At 35.6% G+C, this 23,031-nt stretch overlaps 1 protein-coding gene across 1 annotated transcript in view; it reads left to right on the forward strand.

Annotated features, from left to right (window-relative positions):
* Positions 1-23,031, forward strand: part of HTT (huntingtin) — an 83,314-nt gene that overhangs the window by 22,925 nt on the left and 37,358 nt on the right. Inside the window, exons 13-36 of the mRNA XM_010290303.1 lie at positions 361-484; positions 774-892; positions 1,823-1,934; positions 3,434-3,574; positions 4,258-4,416; positions 4,502-4,599; positions 6,153-6,292; positions 7,144-7,207; positions 7,559-7,659; positions 9,164-9,310; positions 10,344-10,464; positions 10,672-10,748; positions 13,088-13,239; positions 13,653-13,855; positions 14,694-14,820; positions 15,499-15,626; positions 16,341-16,451; positions 17,023-17,100; positions 17,747-17,970; positions 18,553-18,631; positions 18,766-18,927; positions 19,837-19,892; positions 20,666-20,814; positions 21,471-21,607. Of these exons, the coding sequence (XP_010288605.1) occupies positions 361-484; positions 774-892; positions 1,823-1,934; positions 3,434-3,574; positions 4,258-4,416; positions 4,502-4,599; positions 6,153-6,292; positions 7,144-7,207; positions 7,559-7,659; positions 9,164-9,310; positions 10,344-10,464; positions 10,672-10,748; positions 13,088-13,239; positions 13,653-13,855; positions 14,694-14,820; positions 15,499-15,626; positions 16,341-16,451; positions 17,023-17,100; positions 17,747-17,970; positions 18,553-18,631; positions 18,766-18,927; positions 19,837-19,892; positions 20,666-20,814; positions 21,471-21,607 (3,009 nt within the window). The remainder of the gene's footprint in view (positions 1-360; positions 485-773; positions 893-1,822; positions 1,935-3,433; positions 3,575-4,257; positions 4,417-4,501; positions 4,600-6,152; positions 6,293-7,143; positions 7,208-7,558; positions 7,660-9,163; positions 9,311-10,343; positions 10,465-10,671; positions 10,749-13,087; positions 13,240-13,652; positions 13,856-14,693; positions 14,821-15,498; positions 15,627-16,340; positions 16,452-17,022; positions 17,101-17,746; positions 17,971-18,552; positions 18,632-18,765; positions 18,928-19,836; positions 19,893-20,665; positions 20,815-21,470; positions 21,608-23,031) is intronic.

Consider the following 23,031-nt stretch of genomic DNA (forward strand, 5'->3'; position numbering starts at 1 on the left):
TTATAAAGTCAGGGAGTAACCGAGTAAGTATCTTGTCTTCTGATAAACTTACAATGAAATGTTTTTTTACTTTGTCTTTTATTATCGTTATTAATTTTCTTTTATGGTTACTTTTCCATATGCCTACTGCCTATACAGTGCATAGGTACCAAGGGTCAAACTCTTGTTAACTATGGGCTCTAATAGCCCAAATGCTGGAGAAGGAGGGGAACTGCTTTGGGGCCTGCATGTAGCTGTACACTAATATTTATCAGGCTCATATTTGCTTTCAAATTATTTCTAGATTACTAGCATTGCAATTTGAGATTTAATACTGTGTTAAGCTAAACTTTTTTTAAGTCCTGTCCTTGCACTGTGTAGGTTTTGGAGGGTGCTGAAGGACAGTATTCTGCGATGCAAATTGGGCAGCTGCAGGATGAGGAAGATGAGGCGGCAAATATTCTCCAAGATGATTCATCAGAGTCTTTCAGAAATTCTTCTGTTGGTATGTTGATATATGGGGGGAGATGAGTGGACACAGAACTGGTGACACCTTTAAGGCAGGTGTTAACAGGTGCATCTGCTGTCTGACTTCCAAGGGACTGAAGACTCATGTAATGGATATGAAAACCAAATAAATAGTTTGAAATGTAAAATAAGGAATATATTTCAACATTGCTAATGGATCACTTGTTTTGATCACTGCTAATTTATTTTTATCATTGTATAATTAAGTTCAGTTAAAGTGCTTTTAATTTGCATCTGAAATGGTATTTCATTAATTTTTTCTAAAGCTCTTCAGCAGCCTCACCTGTTGAAAACAATGAGCCATAGTAGGCAGCCTTCTGATAGCAGCGTAGATAGATTTACATCAAAAGAAGATGCAGCAGATCCTAGTGATCATGAAAATAAGGTGAGAAGTAGTCACAGTGGTCTGGTTTGAAGTTTAAAAAGTAAATTAGTTATGGTCATGTAAACTAGTGATAATGTGGATAGTCTGTATATGTGGTGTACTTCGTTATAGGTCAAAATAACTAAGGTTGAATAGTAAATCTGAGTTACAGCCTGAATTTCATTTAATGTAAGGTGAATACACAAGGATTGATATCTTGAATGCAGTCACCAGCAAAACCATAATAGAACACAAACTGCTGAGAACACAAACCCCTTTTGTCTGTGCATTAGTAGGCTACACTGGTATTTTATTACCCAAAATATCTTTGTGCTGTTTGCTAGATATGTGGGTAACTTTATGATCTCCCCAAAAGTTGTTGTCTTACCCTTTGAGCCTCTCTTTCTGCGGAGAGGCTCATGCCATTCTAACTACAGGTTACTGATTTCCTCTTACAGTTTTTTGACTTTAGCGTTGGACCTTGTTCTGAACTGGAGCAAAAGGAGTTTCATTTGTGGCAGGTGGAGTTAGATCAGCTTGGGCTACTGGGGACCTCTAAATGTGAAACTAGAGAAGGTTGTCAGCCTTCTTTGGAAACAACTTAGGAATTAATTGCTTCTCATAAAAGTTTCCAAAGGTCATTGTTTGGTGACACAAAATGGTTAATCAGACTCCTTCAGATGCAAACAGCAAGTCTAGGTAGTTCAGAAAATCTACAGAATGATTGTTGTTTCTGTGATAAAATTAAACCAAATCTGATACTGGATACAAACTTCCTGAAAGTGTTACATTTTAAGGCCTTTTTTTTGAATGTCTATTAAATACAGTTTGTATTACAACATTTGTACATTTGGAGATGTGCAGTATTTCTAAATCTTGTTGTGCTTAATGTTTTATTTAAATTGAAGATTAATTTTTATTTATATAAAAATTGTGATTTGCATTCAATAGCCCTCCAGGGTAAAGGGAGACATAGGTCACTACACCGATGGAAATTCTGCTCCTTTAGTGCACTGCGTTAGACTTCTGTCAGCCTCTTTTCTACTTACTGGGGAGAAAGGAGGTAAGTTTTTCTGTTCAAGACTCATTGTGGCTCTCCATGTACAAAATTGGAAATGTGATCAGCTTACTCTGGTTTTTAATTCACTTTATTGGAAATTTTAGGGGTGGCGTTTTTCTCTGACAGTCCTGATTTAAATGATCACAGCAGAGTACAGAAAAACCTAAATAAAATTTATGCCATTTTACAATAAGTCCCACTTTGAACCGTTGGGCATCTAAAGAAGTGTTATGGGAACTTAGCCTGTAAGTCAAATATTTAAAAATTTACAAACTCTAAATGTAATTATGAGACTTAATCTGTGGGGTCGTGATGGTTTATAGATTGTATGAAGCTGCAAAGACAATCTAATATCAGTATTTCTTTTTATCAGTGTTCAGTGCCCAGTTTGTCCACTATAGAAGTATCAATACCTCAGTAAAGAAACACTTTTCTGAGTTGCAGTTCATTCTGTGGAAACTCCTAAAAACAAGTTCAGAAGAATATAGTTCTTTCAAGTACTTGTCTTAATATTTTTACAATTGATTTATCACTCAGTTGTGTTTGAATTCCATGTTAATTTTTTGAATGTACTTCAGGTAGGGGAAGTGGTACTGTTGTACCCACTTGTGTTTGGGAAATGTAACTTTGTATTTTAAGTTACTCAGCTGTAGTAAAGTAGAGAATTGAGCTAAGCTTTTCAAAGGCCTAACTGAAATCTCAGGTTGAAATTTTTCTCTGCTTTTAAAATCTTAGAGCATTTGCCTAAGTTAGTGTGGCCATTTTTCATGTATTTTTTCACATGTGACAGTCAAAGAGAAGCTTTTTGATGGTAAGTGATTGTTAGAGGAGGCTGCTGGGGCTCAAAAGAGGAGTTATTTACCTTTTCAGCATAGTAATAGAATGTCAGTGGGGATTTCCCAGAAAGCCTTTATGGCATACACTGCTTCCATTTTTTTCACTGGGAAGTCTGTCATAGGCATGTGTGTATGTGTCATGTCTGAAGTGAGCATTTAAGATGTTTGTTCTTTTTCCCTTTTCTAAACTGTTCTTTGTTCATGTGCTCTGCTAATGTAGTGTTCTTGTAAGACAGTGTAGTAGCTGTATTCTCAGCAATGAAGAAATGTGAGTGTTGGATGAAGTGGATGGCGGGGGGAGCTATTTATTTCTATTTAAGAACAAAATGCGCCATATAGCACTGCTGCCTCTGATAAACTGGAACTACCTGCTCTTCCTACATATTTTTTTTTTTATTTCTATTTTTCTATAGAAATATTTCTATTTTTCTATAGAAATTTCTATTTCTAAATTATAGAAATTTAGAATTTCTAAATTCTTTCTATTTAAGAACAAAATGCGCCATATAGCACTGCTGCCTCTGATAAACTGGAACTACCTGCTCTTCCTACATATTTTTTTTTTGTCCAGGCTAAGCTATTTATATAATACAGAGTTATTAATTAACTTAAAAACAATTCAGGAAGCTTTTAAATACCTTCCCTTTTTTTTTTTTTCCTTCCCAGCTTTGGTTCCTGATAGAGATGTGAGAGTCAGTGTAAAAGCCCTAGCAGTAAGCTGTGTTGGAGCAGCTGTTGCACTTCACCCTGAGTCTTTCTTCAGCAAACTGTATAAAACACCCCTTGAAGCAATGGGAGAAGAGTATGGTATGTTGCAGTTCACATACTCCATTTTAATAGTGTGTTTGGGTTTTCAACTAAGTGAGGCAGCATCTATACTGAAAACACTAAATCCAGTTTAGTATTTGCAAACAAACATTGCATCAATTGGAATGAACTTGCTGTCTGCACTAGTAGCACATGTGGAGAGATTTTTTTTTTCTGTAATAAGAGTTCAGTTTCAGTGGATGAACTTGTGCAGCTTCTGACAAGTTGAAGCTGTTTTGCTATGACTGTTATGCAGAAGTGGCTTATTTATCTTATAAATGGCTGCTTCTAATTTATATCAGGCCATCTTGTAGATGGTTTGTAAGTCATTAGGTTCATTTTTATGAATGCTACAATATAATCATCAGGTACCTGGAGTATTCAACTGGTTTGATATTGATAGTGGCAAAGGTGGAGCATTGACATAGATTTCCTCAGAGCATTTTGTGTACAACTGAAATAAATCACTGGTGGTTTTATATGTGATTATTGGTCTGGATGGTGTGAACAACCTGTAGATTACATGCAAGGGATCTCTGAAAGGTAGAATTAAGGCGGGAGCATTGTGAATGTGCTGACATTGATTGTACAGTAATTAGTTCCTCCACTCAAACATTTTTAGGAATCAGTTAAGTCTAAGACTAGTATTTTTAAAATAAAGTAGTTATAACTTATTTTCTTAGAGGAGCAGTATGTATCAGATATTCTGAACTACATTGACCATGGAGATCCCCAGATTAGAGGAGCTACTGCCATTCTGTGTGGAACAATTGTCAACTCCATTCTAACTAAATCCCGCTTTGATGTGGAAAAATGGCTAACAAATGTCAGAAGCTCAACAGGTAACAATTTATTTTAAGGGTGTCTTTTTTTCAATGTAACCAAAATTTTCTTTTGTTTCATTGCTTTAAATTTTTTTTTTGTTAGGAAATCTCTTTTCCTTGGTAGACTGCATACCTCTGTTACAGAAGACGTTGAGAGATGAGTCCTCTGTTACATGCAAGCTGGCTTGTACAGCTGTGAGGGTAAGCAGAAGTAGTAACTTATTCGCACCACCACAGATCACAGGGGCGTTATTCATTGACTAGGAACCTGCTATGCTCAGGTGTATAAACATGGAGCAAAAAATTAGTTCTTCCCCAAGAACTTAATTGTAGAAAACATGGATTCAGGCACAGAAATGGAGAAACAAAAAGCTGGAAAATAATTACGTTGGTTAGATCGTGCAGCAGTATAATCTAATTGCAGTATTTCCAGTTATAAATGTACTGGTATGAACTGAAATGTTACATTAACCAACAACAGGATGGGTGCATTAGATAGAAAGGATATCTAGCCTCTAACAGGGAAGCGTGACGTAACATCTGGTTGTAGCCTGTATTTGGAGATCAAAAGTTAAATGTGAGAAATGGCAAGTAAAATAGTGATTATTTTCTGAAATAATTTTTAAAAGTGAAGAAAGTCTCAGGAAAGTGTTTCAAATTGTGTGAAAGATCCATCAGGCAATTGTTAAGATAGAGATGATAGCTGAATTTGTAAGTGGAACCTAGAGCATGTGAATTTCATTTCAGTAATAAAATCTGTGGAAAGTGTAATGTGAAAAAGCAGAGGGGTGGAGGAGTGAGCTTCTTGAGGAGTTTTCAAAAAGAAGTGGAAGAACAAGGACAAACTGGAGGCCAAGGGAAATTAATTCATCGGGGAGAGGCACAGAGTAGCTGACTATTGCAGCTTATTGCTCAGTGAGGCAAAGTATAGCTTTTAGTAAAATGCAGATAGTTAATGTATGGAAAATATGATTTCATGTGCTAAGAGCAGGGGTCTGTGATGCAGCTGAGGGAAGGAAATCCACTCAGTTAAATGATGCAGTCTTTTTAACCTTCTGTTCCATGATCTTATTGTTTGTATATAGTGGTTTCATGTATGATTACACTTATGATTATGGCTTTTTAGAAGGCTTCACTAGAATTGTTCAGTTAAGGCCAACTTATACTAGTTAACTTTGACTTTTTCTTTCTCTCTATATGTAGTGTAGCCTGACTTCATACCTTTTGGCAGAAATTTTCTAAAGCATTTTGGGTTGTTATTCCCTAAACAAGAAAGTATATTTTTGTGTAGTTAAATAAGACATAGAAGTGTAGAGTTCTTGTAACTTTTTTTTCCAAAGATCACACATTGTGCATATAGTTGAGCAATCATTAAAATGAGGAAGTATGACTTTTTGAAAAAACTCTGGAAATCAGAATCAAAATACCCCGTGGAAATTAAGGGCGTCTGGTTTTGAATAGATAAGAATATAGTGCTTGTGGTGTTTAAGCCCTGTGAGATTTAGACCACTCTTGGGAGGATTGTCCTCTGATCTGAGGCTTATGTTCCCCTCAAGTTTAAATTCAGCAGCAGGTTTTAGCAGTTCACGTGGAGCTAGTGTCCTAGCCTTGCAAAGTATCTAGCTCTGGTACCTTCTCTTAGCTGTTAAGCAATAACTTTTTTTATATTCTAAATAGATTTTTATGATCACTTACATACTTTGATCCAGAGAACCTCTTCTATAATATAACTGAAAGTTGTTTTTTCTTCTCAGCATTGCATCATGAGCTTAAGTAATAGCAGTTACAGTGAACTAGGTTTACAATTAATTGTTGACCTCCTTATGCTGAAGAATAGCTCATATTGGCTAGTAAGGACGGAACTTCTGGAAACACTTGCAGAGATAGATTTTCGGTAAGTGTTTGTATTTTTCAATGGGTGTTGTACCTGCAGTGCAAGATGCTGTGTATAGGAAACTGGAATCATAATGGAGCAGCTTCTTCTGAAACATTAACACGTTTCATAGAACTAATTCATACCAATCGTTCCTATATGGAATGTATGAATTCCTTTGTCAAGTTACCATTGACTTCACTACCAAGCCCAGTCCTAGTAACACTGTACAGGAGTCTAGTTCAGTGGTCTGTTTTATCAAGTCTGCTGTAAGTCTGTGATCAGGAAGGGACCATATAATCTGGAAACTAACTTGGATTTCATGTCCAGTTGTGTGTGTTTTTAAAGAAAAAGTCCCGGACTTGTTCTGCATTATTGTCAGTTCTCTTCTGTTGATCAGTTTCTGTTATACTGAAATGAATATGACTTTACTTCCTTTTCTTGCATTCCATTATTCTCTACAGGTTCTTCCAAGCTGAAAGACAAAAGATGTTTATATGAAAATTCTTCAAGTTGCCCTTAGTCATACAAAACTGGACTCTTTCCGAATAGTGATATTTGGAATATGTTAACATCTTTTTCAAAACAGTCTGATTTTTCTGTGCAAGGGGAAAAAAATACAATTACAATCACAAAATGTAAACAATGTTTTTTCAACTAGAGAAAAGTAATTATTCTGTTACACTAGCCAAATAGTAGGTTAGCAAATATCTTACTATTTGCTGCCTTTAGAAAAGGTTTGTTTACTTCTTACATTTTCCCTGCACTGTTCTTCTTAAAAATTAAATAAAAAAAAAAAACCTTCAGAGCACTGAAAGGGGAAATAACATTTAATGTTAACTATTGTGCTTTAAATTCTACTTTTACCATAGGCTAGTCAGCTTCTTGGAAGGAAGAACTGAGAGCTTGCACCGAGGTAGTCATCATTATACTGGTGTAAGTAAATTATTCAATCAGTATATATAAGGTAGCAGTGCAATTTCAGCACTTCATGTGTAATTCTATCAACACTGATAGAAGAAGGCTTATGTTCTGAGACTTGTTGCAATTGTAAAGATACTTTACTACTGAGATTCAGATATCTTAGTATTCTCGGGGGGGTGGTTTTTGGTGTTGTGGGGTTTTTTTTAATTTTCGACATTTATGTATTTAAATAGAGCATTTAGCAGTGTTAAGCTAAAGATTGTCTTACAGATGGAGGAAATGTCACTTGTTAACTATCTTTTAACAATCTGGTCAAATGATGAAAATGTTCAGTGAACTTTACTGTGCTAACTTATTTTCTAGCTACTAAAACTTCAGGACAGAGTGCTTAATAATGTTGTAATATGTCTGCTTGGAGATGAAGATCCAAGAGTGAGACATGTAGCTGCAGCTTCATTAATGAGGTATATATGGTTGTTGGTGTTTCCTTTTTTCTAAAAGGTTTTTAGAAAGATATTTGCATGTTACTGTATACCTACAACAAAATAATCCCTTAGTGGGTTTTTTATATTTTTGTTTAAGGGATGAGACACATTTGTTTAAATGCAGAAATGCAGCTTTATGGTACCTGGAACATGCATCATTCTGAGTTATCAGGCAATTGTGCTTTGCTTTTTATTAGCATTACAGTTACATGTAACTATTACATTCTGAGGGTCACTTTCAGTTTCAACATCTGCAAGTTAGTTTTCTGCATGCTGAAGTGATTTATTCTGTATCCTGGCAGTAGTTGATGGACGTAAAATGTTGCAGGTCTACTGAGTTGTCCTACCTTCCAAACATTGTAATTTCCACACGGTTATAAGTAATGTATCTTAAAACTTTCATGCTCACTGATTATAGCAAAGTAGCTAACCTTCTTTAAAAAACAGCTGTTTGCTGTAACCTACTACAGTTACAGATAAATGTGCTGTCCAGATAAATGCATCAAACAGTAAAGATTAGTTAATAGTTTGTTTATTAGAGTTCAAGGACTTAAGTTTTATGTTTAAAGAAGTTGGGAGCATCTAATACTGAATTCCTGGAATATTTTATTGTCAGAGGAATCTCTTTCCTTTTTCAGACTATTAGTTGTCCCTTCCTAAAAATAAATAAAGGACAATGAAACCTGAAAAATTCTGCCACTTAAAAGTTGTATTGCAGAAACAGCTCAGCAGAGAAATTCACTGTTGCATCATAGCTAGTATTTGTTGCTTTTATTCAGGGACTTTATTTTGAAATTGAGTTAATTGAGTGGTAACAAATTGGAGTTTTTCTTTATCTTCATGTTGACTTAGTGACAGCAGGTGTGTTATGGCTGGAAAAGACTTAACTGCCCAAGAAAGCTGCTACAAGCTTGCAGGAGCCCCATGAAACATCCAGCATGGGCATTCATGGGAAGAACTGTCAGTGAAATCACAAAAAATGAGTACTGTAGTTTTTTCACCATTGTCTATGTTAAAAAATCTTCTTGTTCAAGAAGACTGGATCTTATTCTATGTTTAAATTTTGCTGCATTGAAATCAGATGGTGAAAAATTGTCCGTTTCAGGTAGAAATTAGTTTTCAGTTGACACAGGTATCCATGAGGAAAATATCTGGTGAGATAGGGGAACTCAGAGAGAAATAATCTAGTGAAGTCATCATTGTAGTGTGTATAGGTAGGTACCTCTATAAAATTATTTTTAACCACCATGTGACTAGAGTGGTTCTTTTGTCCTGATTTGAGCTTCTTGATTATAATGAAGAGTGGTTATATGAAGATGAATTCAGCTTTAACAATATGAGTTTTAGTAACAGCTTTTATTACAATTTGATGTGTAATTAGTGTATGCATCTTTCTGAATTGTGTATTAAATGTATTTTAAGTGTACTTTAAATTGTATATTAAATAATTTCTGAATAATGTTTTTCCTTTTTTATCGTTAAGGCTTGTTCCAAAGCTATTTTATAACTGTGATCAAGGACAGGCGGATCCAGTTGTAGCAACAGCAAGAGACCAAAGCAGCGTCTACCTGAAACTACTAATGCATGAAACACAGCCTCCATCTCACTTCGCAGTGAGCACTATCACCAGGTATGTTATATGTCTTGTCTTGCTTTAAAAAGAACGTGGAGCCAAATTTCAATTCATAATGCCTAGAATCATAATTAAATCCTGCACATCCATGTGGTTTTGAAGTCTTTTTTCCGATCTGTAGTAGTTTTAGGCTGCACGGAAACAGACTTGACTTAAAGGATGAACTGGTGTGTGAGTTACCAGGGATGTGCTCACATGATTGTAGGGAGTCGTCGTTCTGTGATAAACTTTATCTTCTTCATCTTGAGGTCACCCTATTTGTCCATGAAATTACACAAACGCGTGCAGCTTTGCAAGCTAATCATATGTTATTGTTCCTCAGCTATGTTGATCAGGCTCTTCACATCCTGTTTAATGATTGCAGTTGCAGAAATCTGTACGGCCTGTATAATTTAAAAATAAATTCTAATTTTGATAGTGTGATCTTGTTGCTGTGTTTTTCTGTCAACTATACTTTCCTAAACTCTTCTGTTTAGATATCTTATAGACAGTATGAGTTGTATATATGTATGGGGGCTCTTTGCTTCTATCAATTTGTTATACAAGTTATAATTATATACCTTTTGGTATGAAAGATACATGGTATTGATCATGTCACTCAAGATTTATATACTGTACTGTGGAACCAATAGAACTTTGTGGACCGTTATTTCAGAAACAAAATAAGTTACTTTTCTCCAGCAGTAATACAAAGACTGTGAATATGCAAAAATGTTAGATGGAATTGAGCAAAAGCAAAGACTAATGTTAAATTGGTGGTGATTTCTAGAGTACCTAATTAGGTACTGAGAGTTGGTCTGCTGTTTCTGTTTGCTGACAAAGGGATTTGATTTATAAATTAAATTGCTTTTTCTAGTATAGAAGCAAAAATAGTAAAATGTAATAAGGTGGTATTTAGGGTGCTCTCAGATTTTGTACTTTATATGCAGTCTGTAAAATATGTAATAGTAATTGAAGCCATGATCATTTTTAATTGAGGTGTTTCTTTTTTTAAGTACATATTTTAGTGGTATGAACATTTTTATTTCAGAACATACAGAGGTTACAATATGCTGCAAAGTCCAACAGATGTCACTATGGAAAACAATCTCTCAAGGGTTATTGCAGCAATTTCCCATGCATTGACAACATCCACTACAAGAGCACTTACGGTGAGTTTTCGTAGTTGCTGTATAGACTGACTTTTTTTTTGCTTGCTTGCTTGCTTTTTAATTATTTCCTGGCTATATTTGTATCTGCAGCTTTGGTACTGTGGCAATGGCAATAGTAATATATTTAATTCTTGCTCTTAAGATACTTTGTTGTTGCTAACTCTTCCAGTGATAAAGTTGATTCAGTTCCTGATGTTAACTTTTCAGTTTGGCTGCTGTGAAGCTTTGTGTCTTCTCTCCACAACATTTCCAGTCTGCACCTGGAGTGTGGGATGGCACTGTGGGTATGTTCCCTCATCAATTATTCAAACTTCTAAAAGCCATGTTTGCAAAATGGATGTATACTTATTTAGGTATCAGAAGTCCTGATTTAGATACGTGCTGTTAAGCTTATCTTAGCAGTTACTTAAGAACTTTATACAGAAGAGTGTAACATCAAGTTGTCATAATATTACCTGTCAGCACTTTGTCATCTCTGGAACTGCAGCGTATATCCCAGGGATTGGCTGCAACCGATGTAGTAGAAAAATACATGTGGTCAGCATCTACCAAAATAAGTAATAGAAGAAAATATTCCATGCTTTTGAAAGAATGTTTATCTTCAGGATATTGTGTCTTGTATCTCCTTAAAATCAGAACATCATCATTTTCTCATGTTATGTTGAAAATCAGCGGGTAAAGGAAACCGGTTCATAATTTCTTTTATAACTATAAAAGTGTCAGATGCATTTAAATTGTTCTCATTTGCCACACTGAACGGGAACAGCAAATAAGATATCTAGAATACTTGTGTCATATAGGTAACGCATGATAGCCCCAAAGTACTTACATACTGAAGAGTTTCTTCAGAATGTAATTGTGCAGTTGGCAGCTCTAAAGTTTCGATCTTGCCTCTAATTATCAATGGGCTGTGCCCCATGAGCTGTAAAACTAGCTACTGAAGATGTGCACATGTGGAACTGTGGTTTTTAAACAGATTTAACATAATTTGTGTTGAATTTCTTTATTGCTGTTGTGTCTCTACTCTTATTTTACTCTTCTGGTATCCTGAAATTCTATTGCAAAAATTTTTTTTAAAAACAAACCCCAAAGCAGCAACAACAACAAACCCAACCCTCCCCAGCTGCTTTTCTTGTTGATGTGCCCTTCCCTTGCCAGCCGTAAGCGTGGTGTGCTCTGTATATGCATTCTAAATGATGTCGTTTGAGCTATAGGTCTAATTTTAACAAATTAAGTAGTTAGGATGTGAGCAGTACTTAACTGGAAAATAAAATCAGTGCAGAATTGCAACAATGTGTTTTCTGCTCTAGCCAGCTTAAAATGCTACTTTTAGGATGCATCTAATATTCACCAGTGATGCAATGACATTGCCCTTGACCTTTCCTGTAATTCCTTCTTTACGAATTTTTGTCCCATGTTCATACTAATTTGGGTTGTAACTTTATTTTTGCAGAATGATACCAAAATTTATCACTCTAGGTAATAAGAATATAACAACATGGATATTGACATGAGAATTTTGCCAAAATTCTTTTCTGTCTTAAGTGTTGTCATTCTTAAGATTAAAAAGCCATTGGAACTTCTGCATTCCAACTGTGTAAAACTCAGCATAGATTAATTAATGGGTTTCTAACTATGTATGTAAAGTAAATAACACTTGCATATGAAAATACTTATTTTTTAAAAAAAGGCACTGTAATTACCTGTGTAGCTTTGTCAAAATAATAGCTATGCTCAGTGTAAATATTATTTTGTGAAATTGCTCTAGTTGTAGTAGACCAGAATGACTACATTAGAAGCTTTTTTTTAAGCTAAAATAAATACTGAAAGAATCCCTTAATTTAGAGGTTGAATAAAGTCTTATCCTGAAAGACCTTAGTAGTATTGTGAAGGTCTTACAGTTTTGAAATGTGTGTAATTCACATAAGTATTCTAATAAACATCTTTTGGTGATCTTTTCCTGCTCCTTTGGAAACCTGAGTTGCGTGGGTAAATCTGATTTTTTTTAAAAAAAATTATTGTAAAGGGAAATATAGAATGCAACAGCAAGTTAGAATCTTGGGTAGAGTCCACCCATAGATCTAGATGATTTAATGGATTACAATTATTTAATTAAATTCTTGTCACTTTAAAACAATACCTTGTTACATTGCAATACTACGGCTTATGCCTCCATCCCTACCCTGCATATGTGCAAGACTTTTAACTGGAGATAGTTCAGGACCATATGTAATAAATAAATACATAATAAATACAGAAATACAGAATTCTTCAGTTTATCAGTAGGTGTCACTAGCAGCTTTGATATTTGCTATTTAAAAAAAAGTAACAGCTCTTCATGAAGACAAAGTATTGTCAGGTCTTTGCTGCAAACTCGTTTTCTATGTCTTACTTGAGTGTTAAATGTGTATTTCTGTAGTTCTGATTTTTTTTTTTTAGGTTAACAGTCTACTTGATGGTTAGTTTTCTTAAGACTTTAAACTTACCAAAATGGGGGCGGGGGGGAGTCATAGAATCACAGACTTGTTAAGGTTGGAAAAGACCTCTAAGGTCATCAAGTACAACCATGAGCCCAACAATATCATTCCCACTAAGTCATGACATTCCAAAATTATACTTCCAGTGTTTCCCAGCCAAGTCCTTCAGATGAAGCTCAGAAGGGCTGCACCATTGGAATGGCTGGCATGGTCCTGTCTCTCCTTTCATCAGCATGGTTCCCACTGGACCTCTCTGCACATCAGGATGCTTTGATTTTGACTGGAAACTTGCTTGCAGGTAGGGCAGAACAAGAAAAGTAGGATTGTCCTGGTATTTTTACCATTAGCTTCAGAAGGCCCATACCTCACCCTACTCTGACTGCACGCAACGAAATACTTGCAAGTTTGGGCGAGAGAAATAAAGAAGAAATTTCTTGCACCCAGGTTTGAAAAGTTACTGCCTCCAATCAAATTTCCTTTAGCTAACAAAGGGAATGTGCAGTATGCTTAGTACAGCCTGGGTACAAAGAATTAACTTATATTTGTTGTTGCTTAAAACTATGCATCTACTGCTGGTTGTGAAAATATAGGCTCTATCGTTCTGTTTGAATTTCTGTTCATATAGAAACGATAACCATATATGCCTTTAAAATTTTCTGATCCATAATTCCAAGGTTTTTTCTTCTTTAAATAATGTGATTCCTATTGCAGCAAGTGCGCCAAAGTGCTTAAAGAATCCCTGGAGTGCTGAAGAAGATTCCAACCAAGGTGCTGCAAAGCAGGAGGAACCCTGGCCAGCTCTGGCAGATCGATCGCTTGTTACTTTAGTAGAACAGCTCTTTTCTCATCTGCTGAAGGTCATTAATATTTGTGCACATGTAATGGATGATGTTGCTCCTGGCCCAGCAGTAAAGGTATGTATCAAAGACAAATAAATAAAATTGACTTAAACACTGTTGTGACACAGACCTCTTCAAGGCTCTGTGTTCTAGAGTTGATACAGGTAACTATCTAATGTGACCCCACTATGGATAGGGAAGCAAGTAACATGAAAAGAACATGCATGTTGCTCTCCACATAAAAGGTTTTTCTTTAGTTCTACGGTGTTTGTAATATTACCGTAAATTTTGTACCTTTTATTCCTGGTGACTTCACCTGAAACACTAATTCAGAGGAGTATATATATAGTAAATGGAGTGTTGGATTGTGTACTCTGGCAAATATCTGTTGACTTTTGGGTTGGTTGGCTGTAATACACTGATCTTCTTTTGGGGCTAAAAATAACTCCTCTATCTTTTGAATATCCTGCAAAATATTTTTATTTCTGAAAGAGCTAATATGAGCTACTTTTGGGTTTGGGGTTTTGTTTTGGATTTTTTTGAGGCATCTACAGTTTGAGACTGATTTAATGACTGTAAGGGTATGTTATTAGGGTTAGTAATTTCCTCCTATTTTAAAAATGTGAGAATATTTTTTTCACGCTCTTTTGTTTGGAATCAAAAGAAACTTTAGTCATTGAGCTCGAATTCCATCTCATTGGCTTCTGCTGAAGTTGGGAAGGAAAGTAGGGAATATATTAAACTTCTTCCTCTTCACCCAGGAAATTCATGTCCTGAGCTTGAGAGTTGAGACATTTCGATTTAACTGACAGTCAAGTAAAGGGGAGTTTAAACAAAAGATGAATATGCTTATATTTGTGTAGAAGAAGAAAAGCTTCTTTTAATAAATTAATAAAGCTTCTTTTAATTCTAGGCAGCATTACCTTCTCTCACAAACCCACCTTCTCTTAGTCCAATTCGGAGGAAGGGCAAAGAGAGGGAGTCTGTTGAACAGGCATCTGTGCCAATGAGCCCTAAAAAAGGTGGTGAAACAAGTCCAGGTAGGCACACTTACTCCTATTAACCCTCCCACCTAAATACAGTTACAGCATAGAGAGAAGAAATTGAGTAACTTGTTTTCTGAAGTTAGTTCAAAAGGCTAGCAGACCTACTGTCAGAAGTTCTTTTCAGTCAAGTAGTACAGGAGAGGCAGCTGTGGGTGGAGGCTTCTTTACTCTTTTGTTTTTCATGAAAATTAACTGTACTTTTCAGAAGCAAGGTCATTCTGAATCTTCTTCCTCCCTGCTTTTTCTGAATCTACTCAGCTATTGACTAAAATTAAGTAATTTTTTGCATCTATCTTAAAAGAAGTTTGAAAGTTGCTTTGCAACTTCTTGGCAGGAGTAGCTTACTTTTTCTCTTGGAAATAAGATTCTGAAATCTTAAACTTTTTTCTTTAGAAATCAATGAAGGAAATGGGTGTTAATTCTGTTTTGTGAATTGTACTTGCACTTAATAATAAGCCCTCTGGGCTAATTTCTCTTATATCAGAGGACTATTTTCTTGGAATGCTAGTTTGTTTTCTAGTGTACAGCATGTGTTTTTGCAGTTTAAAATATGCACGTGAATTGAAAAATTCATGCTGTCTAATAATTCAGATATGGTAAATTATGTTAAGTATACATGTCATGAGCACCCTAAAAAAAGTATGTTGTGCTAATCTATGATACACTTTTAAGCTGCTAGGCAAACTGATGCTACTGGGCCTGTTCCAACAAGTAAATCCTCTTCAGTAGGAAGCTTTTATCATCTTCCGTCATATCTGAAGTTATACGATGTCTTGAAAGCAACTCATGCTAATTATAAGGTACTACATGGTATTGTTTGACTGAATTAGAATGTGGTTGGGCAGTTACTTTGTGTTTCTTTTAAACACTGTTCTGGTTGTATTGAGACTCGCTTGTTTGCCTGTGTAAATGGTTTATCTACACACACAAAAAAAAAATTAAAAAAAATCGCAGCCACCACCAATAAAAACAAAACAACAAACAAAACCCTCTCCCAAGCATTGTGACCCTACTGCTTGTTTCTCTGCTGTCACTAATGTTGGTACCAAATTACCCTTTGCTGGTGTGACAGTGCCAAATGGATCCCAATGTCTGTTCTCTCTGCTGTGTATTCCAGTATGGGTAGGCTTTTTCCTCATTAGTTCAGGTAAAAGAAGATGCATTGCCTAAGGGCTTGATGATCCGATTTGTACACTTCAGGGGGTGTACTGTGATTACACCTACTGTGTTTCTGAGAAATGCATTATCCCTTCTTCATTACTTGTCAACATCCTAGGCCTTCCTGGATGCTGCAACTTCCTCAAGCTAGAAGATCCCTTTCTTTTCTTACTCAAAATGAAGTCCTACCTTTCCAACAATTCATAAGAGAGTCTAAGCTGTCAGTGGTCTTGATTGAACTATGCTGACATTTTAGGCAAAAGGTCATTTTCTGTCAATATCCACTTCTTTCTGTAACATTTAATCCCCTTGATGAGTAATTGTTAAGGAAGTGTGTTTTTACTTTCTGGGACCAGGTTACTTTGGATCTCCAGAACAGTAATGAAAAGTTTGGATGTTTCTTACGGTCTGCCTTAGATGTTCTGTCTCAAATCTTGGAACTTGCTACTCTTCAAGACATTGGAAAGGTATAAGATTTGTGTGGTTTTTTTCTTTTGTAAGTAAATTGTCCAGTATCTGTGGTCGTTACTGGGGAAGAGTGCATATCATTTGATTTTAAAATTGGTACTGTCGAGAGAGACAATAATCCTAGAAGTGTTGTGCTGCCACAATGTTGGGTAAAGTGCTAAAGCACATTTTCTGGGTTAAATTGCTGCTGTTGAAAACTGAAATTTACTGTTTAAATTTAATGTGGAGATTTTTCTTTCCAGCAACATGGCTTGCTTTCAGTCATTCTTACTATATTAATAGTGTTTAAAGACAGTCATGTTAAATACACAAAATGTCAGAAGGCATACTCCTCTCTTTCCTCTCCTGTGTCTTGATTATTTTTTTCGTTAATTGGTGTCAGGCATTGTGATACTTTTAAGACTAGGAGGCAGATCTTTCGTTTTTATTACTTTACATACTTCCACGATTTCCCTTAAAGCAGTGTAGTTGTATGTAGTAAAAACACCTGCTGTTGTCCAGTTTTCATCATAATGCTTTATATAATGAAGAAAAATGCAATTAGGTTCACTTGTTGTTCTGCTTTTCTAGTGTGTGGAAGAAATTTTGGGATACCTAAAATCATGTTTCAACAGAGAACCAACAATGGCAACAGTCTGTGTACAGCAGGTAAGGAGGTAATTTTTTTGTGTATTACTAGAAGGTTAAACCTGATGTCCTGTGCTTATCAACTGGCTACTAAGACTGGCCATTCTTTTAAGGGAAGTGCTATGAGGGAACTGTGGCCTAGGTGGAACAAACAGAGCATGTTTTCTTTAATTTTCATGACTTGTTCTTAAACTTGGTATCATCTGAATAATATAGTTTCTTCTTGACCTGCTTCTAATTCAAAGAACTATTTTAGCTACTGCTCAGAAAACAAGTCTGTTTCCTACCTTCCCAAATGTGTTTTGTAGCCAGTTAACTACATCAAAAACCTGGAAAGCAAAGAACTGCCTTACTGGTGGATTTCTTGCAGGCTTCCAGTTAAACATTTGGGTTCAAGTTGTCATAGCTTAATTTTGGTGGGAGGTGAGCTTTAGTAGATTATTTTGAGTTGTCACATGGAAATAGCTTCAGTTGCAAAAACAATCATCTCTCTTTGAGTGGTGTGTGGATTGTTTCTTTTTTCCTGCTTTTTTTCTGTCATCTTGTATTTGACTACGTGATCCACAATTTGCACTTTGACCTTTCCTCTTAAGATCTTTGGGAGGATGAGGAGTCGAATTTTTTTCCTAAAATGTTAACTTTTTTTCCTTCCAATTTTCTTCTCTAGTTATTGAAAACACTATTTGGGACAAATCTGGCTTCTCAGTACGATGGCTTGTCTTCAAACCCCAACAAAGCTCAAGGCAAAGCTCAACGCTTAGGTTCTTCCAATTTGAGACCTGGTCTCTATCATTATTGCTTCATGGCACCATACACACATTTTACACAAGCCCTCGCTGATGCTAGTCTAAGGAACATGGTTCAGGCTGAGCAGGAACACGATGCTTCAGGGTAACTTTCTTCCATTATCATATAACTTGAACTAGAATATCTTTTTTAATTGTATTTCAATAATGCAAGTATCATAGGGGAGCTAAGTAACTTGAAATTACAGTATTGTATGTTAGTTATTTCTTGTAGAGTTGAGCAGAGTAATCAGTCTTGGTAGTGAGATTTTGAATGCAACACTATTGATTATCACTGATGGGTTTTCCAAATCAAAACTAAATCATTAAAATGGGTATCATTTAAGTTTTTTTTTAAAGCATAATAATTTTGAATGCTTATATTCAAAACTGTTTCATTAATTTGCTAATTGTAGGAAATAGTAGTCTTAAAGGAGAGGCAGAAGGATGACTAGGCAAAGACCAGAAATTTTTTTCTCTACTAGATGTTTATTGTCCACAAATCTGTGTGATCTGATCAAAGTGTACTGTAGCTTATCTGTTGCTCTTTTGTTTTATTAAAGATTCTTGAAGTGGTCAAGTAGATAAAGAAAAGTTGTCATTGGTAGAACAATATGCATCTAAGGAGAGTGTGTTTGTCCTTCCATTTTTTTTAATGTGTTTGGGGTTCTTTTTGGTTTTATGACAGATGGTTTGATGTGCTGCAAAAAGTTTCTACACAGCTGAAAACTAGCATTACCAGTGCAGCAAAACATCGTGCCGATAAGGTACTTTTATCTATGTACTCCTGAAAGAGCTGTATCTTAAATTTAAAACATTTTTCCTCCTTCTAAACCGTAATTTGGTTTTGAATCAGAGACCTGTTCAGGTGTTAGATTACTTTAAAATCTCTCTATTACAGAATGCTATTCACAATCACATTCGTTTATTTGAACCCCTTGTCATAAAAGCATTGAAACAATATACTACAACAACTTCAGTACAGCTGCAGAGACAAGTTCTAGACTTGCTTGCTCAACTGGTTCAGCTACGAGTTAACTACTGTCTTCTGGATTCGGATCAGGTTGGTACCTCACCATTTTTGCAAATTTGTAAAACATGGGTCTCGCCAACAGGCTTAATATTTACAGCAAAAATACTTGTAACAATCCATTCATTGTACTATAGGAGAAAACAGACTTGTTTTGGAGGGTGAGACTCAAGTCTTCCCTGAACCACAAAGAACTTGAAATAAAAAAAAGGTTTTTTATTGCATATAAATTATTTTGTAAGCTCTGCAACAACTATTTAAGAACTGTTCATCAGATTGACTTTAGGAACAAGGTGATGTGGACAATACAATCAGAGTTGTTAAATAAAGATTCATTTACAAATACAAATACCTTCTTTCTATGTTGAGAATATGGACTTCCATATCACTGTTGGTGAGCATCATGTTTGACAAACATAATTTGATTTTAATGGCGGGGGGAAGCTAGTGGTAATTATAGTAGCCTGTGTGGTTGTCCATATAAGCAGTAAATTTGTAATATAAAATGAAATTTAAGTGTTTTATTTACAAATGTTTTGTTTACTACAGTATTTTTGGGTTTATAAACTAGTATGAGTTGCAATAAATAACTTCCTTTTAAGTTTGTATGTAGATTCTTAACTTCTTGACTGTAGTACCTCAAATAGTGTGTGTTACATGAGTGTCAAAGTATACTTTAAAATACATAGACAATAGGTAAAATGTGGCTTAAGTTCATGCAAACCATAATAAGCTCTAACATCAACGAGATTCTGAAGATCATCTCTAACTGCAGAGGGAGCACTTCATAACCTATTAGAATAAACTATAAGTATAAATGATTTTCAGTGCCTCTCTTTCCTTTCTCTCCTTCCAAAACATGCACTTTTATAACTCTCTCAAGATGATTTCAAATGGGAATTAATGTCTCTGTATCTGTTGTACACTTTATTCTCTCTTTAGGTGTTTATTGGATTTGTGCTAAAGCAGTTTGAATACATTGAAGTAGGACAGTTCAGGTATGAAATTAGCAAAGATCCTTTGAACAGTGTTGGTTTACAAAATTTATTGTGGAGCATGTAGTGATTAGTTTTGCATGTTATTTCTGCCTTATAAGAAAGGGAGAGTTACATTCTGGGCTTGTTTATTTTGTGGCTCCAGTGATAGCCCTTTCAGATAACTTAGGTTCCATGTGGTTGAAGAAGTCGGGAAGTAGCATGGGGGAAAAAAGTTAAGCTGTGTTGTGCTGTTTCTCCCTTTAGTATTGTAAAACCATTCCTTTGGGACCTGCCCCCTGCCCAAAGCTATGCTTTCAGGAATCGGCACTTCATTACTAGAACTCGGTTGCTGAAGGGAGAGCTGCTGCTTCCTATTGTGGACTCAGTGAGAATCCATCTGTGTTCTGATCACCTGGTACATCTTCTGTAGTACCTAATAGATCATAAGCAATGCAGTGGAATTTTTATTGTCAGTTATTTCTGTTTTTTCTCACACTTGAGCTTGTATGAAGAGATAAGGGTGGGTTTTGCTCTGTAGGTCTCCTACAGAAATATGTGTGTCGTGCATTCGATAGTATGTTGTAACACTAGTATCTGTGTAATGGTCAAAGGTGTGAAGAAATCCCTTGGAAAAAACTCCATAATAAAGAACAAGGCACAAAAATTATAGAAATACTGTATGAAAGCAGAACAACACATACTTGAAAAATGGAAGTTTTACTATAAAAAGATTGTTTTTTACTGAACAGAGTTGTGCAATTCAAACTTGACACTTTTAATTTTTTTTTTTTCAGGGAGTCTGAAGCAATTATTCCTAATATCTTTTTTTTCCTGGTGTTGCTGTCTTATGAGCGGTATCATTCCAAACAGATAATTGGAATTCCTAAGATCATTCAACTGTGTGATGGTATCATGGCCAGTGGGAGGAAAGCTGTTACACATGGTAATTTAGAAAAAGAAAAAAAAGGCACCAACACTTCAGCAGTAGAAACAGTATTTAATACTAAGCTATAGAAAACTGTAATCATACTGATTGTTCCAGAAGACACTAGCTTTTAAATTTCTAATATATGAAATCAGTCTCACTTCCTTCAGGAAGTTTATTTGTCCCTTCATTGTACAAGTTTATTGTACCCTACTAACACTGCTACCACATATTTTGCATCGTGCATAATAGCAACAAAGCTTTTATTTAAAACTTTTAGGTAATAAGCTCACAACATAGCAGTACTTTTAAAGGCTTAGATTTTAATTTTCAGTACACTTGCCTTTCCCTCCACCTTCAACCTTTACATAGAAGCATCTTTCTCATACTTTCCAGTGATTCTGCTGTGAAATACTTCATTTAAAATATCTATTTTACCTCTATGAGAATGGGCAAATGTGTCCATAATATGAATTTTCTCATAGAAGTAAAAAGATAGACATCATTATGCATGTTAAGTTTGGGGTTTGTTTTGGGTTTCATTTTTTTGAGGGGCTGGTAAAACCTTTAATAAACTAAAGCACAGTTTACTTTTAGTAGCTGAACTGTTAGAACAAGAAAGTACTGTTTGAGAGTGACTTGTTTTATGCTAAAACAGACAAATCTAATTTCAGCAATACCAGCTCTGCAACCCATCGTTCATGATCTCTTTGTGTTAAGAGGAACAAATAAAGCTGATGCTGGAAAAGAGTTGGAAACACAAAAGGAGGTGGTAGTATCAATGCTGCTGAGACTTATTCAGTACCACCAGGTAAGAGAGGAGGACAAAGTGTCCCTCTATACAGCCTATAAAAGGGTAATGTTGCTTTGACTGCTAAAAATGCTTCAGGCAATATTAATGATTTTCTACAAAACTTGAATAGCTGGAATCTGATCTTTCCTCATAGAGGATTTGCAAAGATTTTTGGGTGTAGAGGAAAGCTGCTGCATTACAAATCAGTATTTCAAGTCAAATAACATATCTGGGGGATTTTAGTCAGGCCTCAGTAACAAAGCACTGAAAGTGATCCACTTAGGATCACTATCTTGGTTGTGTTGCAGATTGAATAAGCAGAAGGTTAGTAGAAGAGTTGTAATAAATTAGGATTCAAGAAACTTAAAAGAATGGGGGTAAAAGTGGGAGAGGACAGGATTAAAAGTAGGAAACGTGCTGCATAGAGAAGATTTGCTGTACAATAGCAATATCTTCAATAGCATTTTAAAATATGAATTATTTGAATAAGGTAACGAAACGGGTAGTTAGACAGTGGTTGTGCTTACTTCTTTGCCCCAGACCTCATGGGTCTGCAAAATATATTTCTGCCTTGTAGGAGTATAAGAATTACTTTCTTGAATACACTTAGCCTAAAAGAAAAATGTAAAAGTGATTTTAAGAGAAGTGACATAATTAACATGGGATCTTATTGCTTTTTCAGGTGCATAACAAACTTAATGTGTTTTTCCTTTCATCATGTGAAAATGCAATTCTAGTGTATGCTATAATGTAAGCAATGTATTTTCTGAGCATAGTTGGGGAAAAAAGGCAGTACATCTTGTCAAAATAATTTAGTAGAACTGCATGTTCAGATTGGGGTAATTTTGTGTATCCACATTTTCTTTTGAATTTGTAGTTTTATAACCATAAAATGACTAATAACTATGAAAAGACACTCTGTAGACACATGATGTGAAATAGTGAATAACTTTGTTACATAAGGTACTGCAATTGCCAGCAGATCCCCTTCTGACACACTTAACCTATTAAAGACCATCCATACACTGCTCTTCCCATACCATCCCATTTGTAGTCCTTACTCTGTCCAGTTCTGCTGGTGCAGTATGTATCAACTAACACCTGGGCAGTTCTGTTGTTCCCTGGTTGTGGCTGGGATGTTCTCCAGTGATGTAGCTGTAATTTGAGAGACTCCAAGAGCTGCAGCCTTCACCTTTTTTGTTACGACTGTAGCTACTGTCCATGGAGCTCTAGGATTCGAGTCATTCAGCCCAGAATCACTCCTCATCTCCTCTATCATGAGAAAGCTTTTTGGGAAGAAAGTAATGTGGTCATCTGTTTCTTAATTGGCTGCGTTTCTTAATCTGAACTACTTGAATTTCTTTTATGAGTGCTTCATCTAACTAGTTTTCTGAACCAGATTCTTCTGTTCCCGCTTCCTAGTCCATATATAAACATTCCTG

Source organism: Phaethon lepturus, unplaced genomic scaffold (genome assembly GCF_000687285.1).
Source record: "Phaethon lepturus isolate BGI_N335 unplaced genomic scaffold, ASM68728v1 scaffold3077, whole genome shotgun sequence".
NCBI lineage: Eukaryota > Metazoa > Chordata > Aves > Phaethontiformes > Phaethontidae > Phaethon > Phaethon lepturus.